This window comes from Oncorhynchus masou, chromosome 3 (genome assembly GCF_036934945.1).
Source record: "Oncorhynchus masou masou isolate Uvic2021 chromosome 3, UVic_Omas_1.1, whole genome shotgun sequence".
Lineage (NCBI taxonomy): Eukaryota > Metazoa > Chordata > Actinopteri > Salmoniformes > Salmonidae > Oncorhynchus > Oncorhynchus masou.
Genome location: NC_088214.1, coordinates 41,408,089 through 41,420,229, shown reverse-complemented (window position 1 = coordinate 41,420,229; position 12,141 = coordinate 41,408,089). Strand labels below are relative to the sequence as shown.

At 44.5% G+C, this 12,141-nt stretch overlaps 1 protein-coding gene across 1 annotated transcript in view; it reads right to left on the bottom strand.

Moving 5' to 3' along the window:
- Positions 1-12,141, bottom strand: part of LOC135516909 (3',5'-cyclic-AMP phosphodiesterase 4B-like) — a 123,393-nt gene that overhangs the window by 61,084 nt on the left and 50,168 nt on the right. The window contains exon 3 of the mRNA XM_064940980.1: positions 9,435-9,661. Within this exon, the coding sequence (XP_064797052.1) occupies positions 9,435-9,661 (227 nt within the window). The remainder of the gene's footprint in view (positions 1-9,434; positions 9,662-12,141) is intronic.

Here is a 12,141-nt window from a genome sequence, read left to right as displayed (position 1 = left end):
GTTTGGGGGCCACATCAGGCACACAAGCTGCTTTTTGTGGCTCCCATGATAACTGCAAAACTGACATTGACCCCAAGTAATATGGGTTTAAAATTCTGGATTTAAACAAGTGAATGTATCCATTATGGTGTTAGAGCAGTGGAAAAGCAAAATGCCCTCAAGGGGGAAAGAGGGGATGACGTACTCTGCAGTGTGACCAGAGATGTGGAGTAGAGGGGAGTAGGGAGTAGGATAGGGTAGGAGACACTCAGTAAAGGGTCATGGGCCTTGGGCCAAACACAGCCAAAGGGATGGAATGATGACATGGAATGATGTCCAAATATTCTAAACCTCTGAAGTCACTTTTAGAAACACCATATTTGCGCAATGCTGGCCGGTAGCCTATAGCCTAGTTTGTAAGTTAATTCAGCCTTAAAGACGCTCTTATATTCCCATGCCCTAATCATAGTCAACACAAATAGATTTTGTAATATGAATGGGTTAAAACATTAGAAAATGATTTTCCCCCAAATGAAAAAAGTGCATACCTCGGCCGCTGTGTTAAAAAACAAAGAGCTTTTTCTCTAATTCATTGATGATCAGATACTTCAGTTTTAACTGGGTCTGTTGCACTACATGTTTACAGTTGACAGACAATATTAGTGCTGTTATACTAGCTAGCAAACAATGTAACAAAAGTATAATTTCAGATTAGAACAATATTCCAATAGGCTCTGCATTTCAGGAATCACAGTAGCAAATACTGTACCTTTGGTGCACTGTTAATTATTTAGCCATTTAAACAACTTATTTCTCGAAGAAAACTCTTAATTCCACAGCCCTGACTGGCTTTTATACATTTGAAACGTGAGCTTGTCGACGACAGTTGCTATTAGTGACGTGAAGTTCACAAACAACAATTTTTTTAACAAGTTTCAAGTTTTAATGTCAAGTGCACAAGTTCAGTGAAATGCCTTTCTTGCAAGCTACAAGTCCAATAATCTAGTAATCAAGATAGCACAAAAAAAACACGAGGTAGAACAAAAATGACACGAGAAATAAAATTAAGAAAGAAGAACACGAGAAAGTAAGAAGCTACAGTTGAAGTCGGAAGTTTACATGCACCTTAGCCAAACACATTTAAACTCAGTTCTTCACAATTGCTGAAATTTATTCCTAGTAAAAAATCCCTGTCTTAGGTCAGTTAGGATCACCACTTTATTTTAAGAATGTGAAATGTCAGAATAATTAGTAGAGAGAGTGATTTATTTCAGCTTATTTCTTTCATCACATTCCCAGTGGTTCAGAAGTGTACATACTCAATTAGTATTTGGTAGCATTGCCTTAGAATTGTTTAAATTGGGTCAAATGTTTTGGGTAGCCTTCCACAAGCTTCCCACAAAAAGTTGGGTGAATTTTGGCCCATTCCTCCTGACAGAGCTGGTGTAACTGAGTCAGGTTTGAAGGCCTCCTTGCTCGCACACACTTTTTCAGTTCTGCCCACAAATTTTCTATACGATTGAGGTCAGGGCTTTGTGATGGCCATTCCAATACCTTGACTTTGTTGTCCTTAAGCCATTTTGCCACAACTTTGGAAGTATGCTTGGTTTCATTGTCCATTTGGAAGACCCATTTGCGACCAAGCTTTAACTTCCTGACTGATGTCTTGCTTCATGGTTGGGATGGTGTTCTTCGGCTTGCAAGCGTCCCCATTTTTCCTCCAAACATAATGTGGTCATTATGGCCAAACAGTTCTATTTTTGTTTCATCAGACCAGAGGACATTTTTCCAAAATGTACAATCTTTGTCCCCATGTGCAGTTGCAAACCGTAGTCTGGCATTTTTTAATGGTGGTTTTGGAGCAGTGGCTTCTTCCTTGCTGAGCTGCCTTTCAGGTAATGTCGATATAGAACTCGTTTTACTGTGGATATAGATACTTTTGTACCGGTTTCATCCAGCATCTTCACAAGGTCCTTTGCCGTTGTTCTGGGATTGATTTGCACTTTTCGCACTAAAGTACGCTCATCACTAAGAGACAGAATGTGTCTCCTTCCTGAGCGGTATGACGGCTGCGTGGTCCCATGGGGTTTATACTTGTTCATCTGTACAAAAAAATAGTACACATGGTACCTTCAGGCGTTTGGAAATTGCTCCCAAGGATGAACCAGACTTGGAGGTCTACACATTTTTTTCTGAGGTCTTGGCTGATTTTTGATTTTCCCATGATGTCAAGCAAAGAGGCACTGAGTTTGAAAGTAGGCCTTGAAATACATCCATAGGTACACTTCCCATAGGCTAATTGACATAATTTGAGTCAATCAGAACCTTCTAAAGCCATCATTTTCTGGAATTTTCCAAGCTGTTTAAAGGCACAGTCAACTTAGTGTATGTAATCTTCTGACCCACTGGAATACAGCTATCCAACGTCTACCGAATTAACTTCAACAACCCGGTCAACATTCCGCTTCGCTCCACAGGTATTATCACATTTTCATTTCACTTCATTACAGTACAACGGTTTGATTTGTTTGATTGTAGCTAGCTAGCTACATAGCCGTCTTTGTATCTAAGACAATTGTGTAGTCTAGAGCGATTTTCTAGGTTAGCCATCCAGCTATTGTCGTTCTTTTAACGTAACGTAACGTAATCAACACTGCTAGCTAGCCAGCTAGCCCCCGAATAGCAGCACTGTAGAAACTATTACACTCGACGGAACGACTTGATTAGTGTAGTGTCAACAACGCCGCCACTGCCAGCTAGCCTACTCCAGCAGTACTGTATCATTTCAATCATTTTAGTCAATAAGATTCTTGCTACGTAAGCTTAACTTTCTGAACATTCGAGACTTGTAGTCCACTTGTCATTCCAATCTCCTTTGCATTAGCGTAGCCTCTTCTGTAGCATGTCAACTATGTGTCTATCTATCCCTGTTCTCTCCTCTCTGCACAGACCATACAAACGCTCCACACCGCGTGGCCGCGGCCACCCTAATCTGGTGGTCCCAGCGCGCACGACCCACGTGGAGTTCCAGGTCTACGGTAGCCTCTGGAACTGCCGATCTGCGGCCAACAAGGCAGAGTTCATCTCAGCCTATGCCTCCCTCCAGTCCCTCGACTTCTTGGCACTGACGGAAACATGGATCACCACAGATAACACTGCTACTCCCACTGCTCTCTCTTCGTCCGCCCACGTGTTCTCGCACACCCGAGAGCTTCTGGTCAGTGGGGTGGTGGCACCGGGATCCTCATCTCTCCCAAGTGGTCATTCTCTCTTTCTCCCCTTACCCATCTGTCTATCGCCTCCTTTGAATTCCATGCTGTCACAGTTACCAGCCCTTTCAAGCTTAACATCCTTATCATTTATCGCCCTCCAGGTTCCCTCGGAGAGTTCATCAATGAGCTTGATGCCTTGATAAGCTCCTTTCCTGAGGACGGCTCACCTCTCACAGTCCTGGGCGACTTTAACCTCCCCACGTCTACCTTTGACTCATTCCTCTCTGCCTCCTTCTTTCCACTCCTCTCCTCTTTTGACCTCACCCTCTCACCTTCCCCCTACTCACAAGGCAGGCAATACGCTCGACCTCATCTTTACTAGATGCTGTTCTTCCACTAACCTCATTGCAACTCCCCTCCAAGTCTCCGACCACTACCTTGTATCCTTTTCCCTCTCGCTCTCATCCAACACTTCCCACACTGCCCCTACTCGGATGGTATCGCGCCGTCCCAACCTTCGCTCTCTCTCCCCCGCTACTCTCTCCTCTTCCATCCTATCATCTCTTCCCTCTGCTCATACCTTCTCCAACCTATCTCCTGATTCTGCCTCCTCAACCCTCCTCTCTTCCCTTTCTGCATCCTTTGACTCTCTATGTCCCCTATCCTCCAGGCCGGCTCGGTCCTCCCCCTCCCGCTCCGTGGCTCGACGACTCATTGCGAGCTCACAGAACAGTGCTCCGGGCAGCCGAGCGGAAATGGAGGAAAACTCGCCTCCCTGCGGACCTGGCATCCTTTCACTCCCTCCTCTCTACATTTTCCTCCTCTGTCTCTGCTGCTAAAGCCACTTTCTACCACTCTAAATTCCAAGCATCTGCCTCTAACCCTAGGAAGCTCTTTGCCACCTTCTCCTCCCTCCTGAATCCTCCTCCCCCTCCCCCCCTCCTCCCTCTCTGCAGATGACTTCGTCAACCACTTTGAAAAGAAGGTCGACGACATCCGATCCTCGTTTGCTAAGTCAAACGACACCGCTGGTTCTGCTCACACTGCCCTACCCTGTGCTCTGACCTCTTTCTCCCTCTCTCTCCAGATGAAATCTCGCTTCTTGTGACGGCCGGCCGCCCAACAACCTGCCCGCTTGACCCTATCCCCTCCTCTCTTCTCCAGACCATTTCCGGAGACCTTCTCCCTTACCTCACCTCGCTCATCAACTCATCCCTGACCGCTGGCTACGTCCCTTCCGTCTTCAAGAGAGCGAGAGTTGCACCCCTTCTGAAAAAACCTACACTCGACCCCTCCGATGTCAACAACTACAGACCAGTATCCCTTCTCTTTTCTCTCCAAAACTCTTGAACGTGCCGTCCTTGGCCAGCTCTCCCGCTATCTCTCTCAGAATGACCTTCTTGATCCAAATCAGTCAGGTTTCAAGACTAGGCATTCAACTGAGACTGCTCTTCTCTGTATCACGGAGGCGCTCCGCACTGCTAAAGCTAACTCTCGCTCCTCTGCTCTCATCCTTCTAGACCTATCGGCTGCCTTCGATACTGTGAACCATCAGATCCTCCTCTCCACCCTCTCCGAGTTGGGCATCTCCGGCGCGGCCCACGCTTGGATTGCGTCCTACCTGACAGGTCGCTCCTACCAGGTGGCGTGGCGAGAATCTGTCTCCTCGCCACGCGCTCTCACCACTGGTGTCCCCCAGGGCTCTGTTCTAGGCCCTCTCCTATTCTCGCTGTACACCAAGTCACTTGGCTCTGTCATAACCTCACATGGTCTCTCCTATCATTGCTATGCAGACGACACACAATTAATCTTCTCCTTTCCCCCTTCTGATGACCAGGTGGCGAATCGCATCTCTGCATGTCTGGCAGACATATCAGTGTGGATGACGGATCACCACCTCAAGCTGAACCTCGGCAAGACGGAGCTGCTCTTCCTCCCGGGGAAGGACTGCCCGTTCCATGATCTCGCCATCACGGTTGACAACTCCATTGTGTCCTCCTCCCAGAGCGCTAAGAACCTTGGCGTGATCCTGGACAACACCCTGTCGTTCTCAACTAACATCATGGCGGTGGCCTGTTCCTGTAGGTTCATGCTCTACAACATCCGCAGAGTACGACCCTGCCTCACACAGGAAGCGGCGCAGGTCCTAATCCACGCACTTGTCATCTCCCGTCTGGATTACTGCAACTCGCTGTTGGCTGGGCTCCCTGCCTGTGCCATTAAACCCCTACAACTCATCCAGAACGCCGCAGCCCGTCTGGTGTTCAACCTTCCCAAGTTCTCTCACGTCACCCAGCTCCTCTGCTCTCTCCACTGGCTTCCAGTTGAAGCTCGCATCCGCTACAAGACCATGGTGCTTGCCTACGGAGCTGTGAGGGGAACGGCACCGCAGTACCTCCAGGCTCTGATCAGGCCCTACACCCAAACAAGGGCACTGCGTTCATCCACCTCTGGCCTGCTCGCCTCCCTACCACTGAGGAAGTACAGTTCCCGCTCAGCCCAGTCAAAACTGTTCGCTGCTCTGGCCCCCCAATGGTGGAACAAACTCCCTCACGACGCCAGGACAGCGGAGTCAATCACCACCTTCCGGAGACACCTGAAACCCCACCTCTTCAAGGAATACCTAGGATAGGATAAAGTAATCCTTCTCACCCCCCCCCTTAACTGATTTAGATGCACTATTGTAAAGTGGCTGTTCCACTGGATGTCATAAGGTGAATTCACCAATTTGTAAGTCGCTCTGGATAAGAGCGTCTGCTAAATGACTTAAATGTAAATGTAAAATGTAATTGTGATAAGTTAAATAATCTGTCTGTAAACAATTGTTGGAGAAATTACTTGTGTCATGCACACAGTAGATGTCCTAACTGACTTGCCAAAAGTATAGTTTGTTAACAAGAAATGTGTGGAGTGGTTGAAAAACAAGTTTTAATGACTCCAACCTAAGTGTATGTAAACTTCCGACTTCAACTGTATATACAGGGTCAGTTTCACTACCATATTTACAATGTGCAGGGACACTGGAGTGATCGAGGTACAGTGCATTCCGAAAGTACTCAGACCCCCTTGACTTTTTCCACATTTTGTTTCATTACAGCCTTATTATAAAATGGATTAAATATACTCCCCCCCCCCCCTCAATCTACACACAATACCCCATAATGACAAAGGAAAAACATGTGTTTAGAAATGTTTACATAAGTATTCAGACCCTTTATATAACAGTTCCTGGAAAATATAAACTGAAACCATGACCTCTGTGACCTCGTCTACAAATCATGTAGGTTTGCTTATTAACATGCTCTTCTTCTCAGTTCAAGCGTTCACCGGGGGTGACATACTCTGGAAACAACAACACCCACAGTATTTTGTTCAGTATTTAATTTTTTTAAAAGAATGATTACAGACATGTTAATAAGCAAACCTATATTATTTGTAGGCTAAGTCAGAGTTTCTGAGGTCATGGCTTCAGTTCACATTTTCCAGGAACTGCAATTTATTCCTCCTGAGGCAACCAGAGGCCTACTGTACTTGAATTACCCAATACGCATTTTAACAGTGCCATTTCACACAATTACTTATCAAGGCATAAGTTGCCTCAATGTTACAAAAGATGGGAGGGGGGGGGGAATCACAACAGTGACCAGGGTCTAAGAAATGAAGGTGAGGTAGAGGTGTGTCTGCAGATACGTTGTATCCTCCATGCGCTGTAATTTACAAATGGATAACTATTGATAAGAGCTAGGATAAACAACTCATCCCTTTGTAACTACACATAGTAGTTGTTTTAGATGGTTATTCCTTATGATCCCTGGAGACGAATGTGACACCAGCCATATCCAAGCAAACTGAAAATCATATCAGCATGACATGTATTGTGGAACATTTCCACAGTAAAGTAGTCTATAAATAGCTGTGCCGTTATTCAGAATTGTTATTGTGTGCCCTCGTAATTTGTAGGGCTGAACCTGCCGAGATCATGTATGTGCCTATGTTTTGATTATATACCTGGGCTTTCCTCCGTTTTAGTTTACAATTTGTGTCATGTTACATATTAGCTGCTATCGGGAGCCACCATCAGCAATACCCGCATACATTTAGAACTGTCACTTTAGTGTTAGTTTCCTTCCATTTGTAGCTTACATATTGCATCATTCCATTCCGTTGACCTTTCGTTCCTCTGTCACGTCTGTGTAGTTGTTCCTGAGGGTCGCGAGCATTAGTGGATCATATTAAGCTAACGTGGTGCAATACATTTGGGTCATGTAGCCTATTTGAATCATTATGGAACTCAGACCACACGTAGCAGGTTAAACCTGGGGCCCGGTGCACAGTTCACGACTACTGGACCGTTGTCATACAGTTCCATGATGAGTGCGAACTTGGGTTGATTTGTAGGACTATTGTTCCACCCTTATTGAACACTTTTCCACCTCCAATATTTCATGAATTGAACTTAAATATGACAACTTTCAAGATGAAGCAAACCACTGTATTTTTGATTCAACCATATATTTAGTGTGTAAAGGCTCTCCAAACCTGTTTTTGTTAAATGATTTATGCCTACTTTCCTAACCCTAAAATTTGCCTAAATATTAGACAAGTTCAGAGTATTTTTTTAAAAATCTATCAGTTTCAATGGAGATGAAAATGCACATTTAGATGGCTTTCTTTCATTGATCCCTATATTCTGAACCCAATATATTCTAATCTAGCCTGTCGTCAATTCTAATTACAGGTACACCGTATTTAAAGTGATGCCTTAACGTAGTGAAAACCCTATAGGAAAATCTGTTGGCCATCGAGTGGGAAGGTTTTCATTGGTTAAATGGTTAAATTAGATGTATTCAGCGCGCAAGAGAACCACGCCTGCAAAGCCCATTATGCACCTCCATAAGGTAAATCTGAAAACCAAATACTGAGAAGTGTGTAGGAAAGGCGTACAATTCCTAAGTCAGAATCGGCCCCCTTTGTGAGCAATATGTTTGGAACATCAAATTGCAATAAAATATCAATATCAAATTGCAATACTTATAGAATTGTGGTACATATACAATCTAAATAGATATCGTATTGTGATAATGTTGTATTGTGACGTCCTTGGCAACTTGCTGTCCTAACGCACACACAGACATACACACACCAACACAGCTCCAGGGCCTTACCAGGTATGGGCCACAGTGAAGCGCCTGTAACGACGCTTGGTCACCACTTGTTTACGAAACCGTCTCGGAGAGTTGTGGGGTGAAACTCTCGTCCTCTTGTCCGATTCGGTTGGCCCACATGAGTCTATATTCTGTTCCGACTCTGTTCGGTCCCCATGGGCCTCCATAGCTAGGATCTTGGTTTAGATCAGAGTCCAGTTCACTCAGTCCCAAAGAGTGGAGCTCAAGCGTGAGTCTACAGCACAGTACCCGCCAGAGAGCTGGTGGACAGAGCAGGGTTCTTCCGACAGCTCTAGTTCGCAAGACTTCTTTGACGAACTCTTCACACTTCAAGTGTTCGCCGGGGGTGACATACTCTGTGCCTTTCCCTCTCTCTTTCTTTCCTTCACTCTCCCATTGTCTCAGGCACCTACCTGCTCTTTGTTTACTTCACTTAAACAATCTAACCCACTTTCCCTCTTCCATACAGTTCCATCTCTCTCTCTCAAGTCAGGGACCACTGTAAGCCCAGAAAGTGATACGTGGGAGGTCCCTTTCAGGGTCCGCCCCCTTTGTAATATTCTTGAGGGGGGGGCTATTGGTGATCACCTCAAATGATGCTGATTGGCTTACCACAACTGTCTGTTGCTCTGTACAGTGACTGGAACTCAAGAGTTCAACACAACCTCACTTCACAAAGCACATTAATTAAATAGGCAACTGGCTTTAGAGCACTTTGTCTCCACCCAGTGGTTGTTGGATGAAAGTGAACTTTGCTGATGCTGAATGTACAAAATAGATTTGCTTCTCTGACTCCACAAACACATAATATACTTCAGCGTAGAGTAAGATGCAATTCAGCAAAAAATATTATCATGGTATGCTATGCTCTACAGACGCAGGAGAACACAGGATGGGTTGACCTCAGGTAATATTGCACAGGTACTGTCCTCCAGGAGTGCAGTGTCGGCTGGTTTCTAGCCAACCATTGACAAATTGATAAATCAAGTGGAGATACGAAAACCAGCAGGAGTGCTGCCTTAGAAGTCCAGAGTTGCCAACCTCCCAAAACGTTGAGCTATGACCTACGATATCTCACCTGTTGGGGTCGACATGGGTAATGTCGATGCGTGGTGGAGGTCGAAAGGGCAGGCTGGTGGGTCGGGCCATGGCACACTCCTCTGCCGTGCGGCCCAGATCACTCTCCGCCTGTCGCCATGACAACGGGGGCAGCATTAGCGTGCCTGAGTGACGCCTGCGGCCCCGGCGAAGGTCCACCCCCGGGGCGCTGCCGAACAGGGGCACTCCCGGAGGCTCCTTGGTTTCCTGAAAGGCAAATGTTGAGAGATTGTTAGTAGAACATTAAATAGAAGTTTATGGCCAAGAGTAAGAGGCAGTGGAGACGTTGAGAGAATGTTGCTATAGCGTTTAGAGGCGCGGGTTTACAGAACAAGGGTTATAGATAAGACTAAAAGGCATGGGAAAGTTGACAGATGTTGATATAACATTGAAATAAATTATGGGTAAGACTCAGTGGAGATAGATGCGATAAACAAAAAGGCAAGAGATTTTTTTCTGCAGTTAAGTGTCATTTCTTGCATATTATATTACATCAGAATGCACTGCTTCGAATGAACCCAAACTAGCCACTATGTCGACACATTTCAGTGTACATTATTAATTCAAGGTAAAACTTTGTCTATTTCAATGGATGTCAAATCCTAATATTTTGTCGGTTCCGTACACATAGCACTAGGGGGCACTCTAGGGCCTGCTGTGAGACTACAGTATTCTGAAAACCCAAGATACGGATAAATCAGAACCAAAACTAGAATAGGAGCCAGACCAGGATTTTCAGTTCAAGTCTTCTTACAGATAATCTCTTCCAGCTGGTCACATTTTGGAGTACAGAGAGTACTGGATTTTAAAAACGTCTCCCAATGTTTCCCAGAAGATCACGTTTTCGTGGGGGAAATGCATTATGTTATATTATGTTAACCAATTTAACTACAACTCAACACACTAACACATTTGTGATATTTGATGAACACAACAAAAAAAATAAGTGTTTGTCTAATCAAAAGGTAATTCCAAACAGCAACACGTGAGTTTTACGCAGTGTACAAAACATTAAGGACACCTTCCTAATATTTAGACGTCCTTTGGGTGGTGGACAAGTCTTGATACACACAGGAAACCGATGGCACCTGGCACCTAAAAGGCACTAATAATTTTGTCTTGCCCATTCACCCTCTGAATGGCACACATTCCATGTCTCAATTTTCTCAAGGCTTAAAAATTCTTATTTAAACCGTATCCTCCCCTTAATCTATCTGACACTGATTGAAGTGGCTTTAACAAGTGGCATCAATAAGGGATCATGGCTTTCGCCTGGATTCACCTGGTCAGTCAGTCATGGAAAGAGCAGGTGTTCATAATGTTTTGTACACTCAGTGTGTATGTATATATATGTGCGTGCGTGTATGTGTCCGTGTGTCCAGAATTATTGAACCCCTTAATAAAGATGAGCAAAAAAAACATTTGTAAAATGAATAATACAAATTCTAAGCTATATTTGTACACCATTTTCTGGTTTTATTATTATAGTATTCTATACTAACACAATTGCTCAGAGAAAGATTTTGTTTAAGACGTATTAAAAAACATCTAAAAAGATATGGGTTAAAATGATTGGATTCCTTGTATTCAATATTCCAGCACCCTCACCTTGCGAAATCAACAGACTTTTTTTCCTGAAATGTTTTATGAGATTGGAGAACACACTGGGAGAGATTTTAGACCATTCCTCCATACAGAATCTTTCCAGATCCTTTAATATCCTTCGTCTGCGCTTATGGGCTGCCCTCGGAGACTGAGATTGCCATTGCAAAATGTTGATTGTGGTCAATTTACCATTTGTTGGTGGAATGTATTGTCTGCTTGCCTTGCTGGAAGATCCATTTGCGGCCAGTTTTCAGCCTCCTGGCAAAGGCAACCAGGTTTTTGGTAAAAATGTTTTGATATTTGAATAAGTTCATGATGCCATTGAACTTAACAAGGGCCCCAGGACCAGTGGAAGCAAAATATCCCCATAACATCAAAGATACACCACCATATTTTACAGTAGGGATTAGGTATTTTCTGCATATGCATTCTTTTGAAAACCAAATTTCACCATTGGTGTACATGGCCAAAAACCTCTACTTTCATGACAACTGACCATAGCACCATCTGGAGTTTGCTAAACGGCATTGGCACATGGATTGGAACTGGTGCTACAGTCATAAGACATGAAAATAGAGCTCTTTGGCCACACACACCAGCAGTGGGTTTGGCCTTCGAAAGAACAATGCATCAGTATTTGTAGTATTTCTGTGTGTGTCAATGTTGTGACTTTCTCTGTCATGGTGGGTTGTAAAAACATGGCAGTTTCAGCGAGAGGCTCCTGGCAGATTGAGGATATACATCACCCTCTGTTTTACATTCACTCAGTCAAAGTGTAAAAGAACGAGGGAGAGGGAGGCAATCGAGGAATTCTTAAAATGCTGTCTGTATGAGTGATGGGTGAGGTGGTGTTTGCGGAGAATGGACTGTGTGTGTGTGTGTGTGTGTGTGTGTGTGTGTGTGTGCCCACATACCCTGTTATCATGTATGCAGTGTATGTCTGTGGAGAGACAGCGAATGCATAAGAGAAAAACGGAAAAGCTACTTCTCTAGTCAGCAGGTGCTGATGCTTCCAATGCAAACCAATCTCAGCACTGCTTAACAGCCCATTGTAAATGGAATATCTTTGCACCCCAGGATCT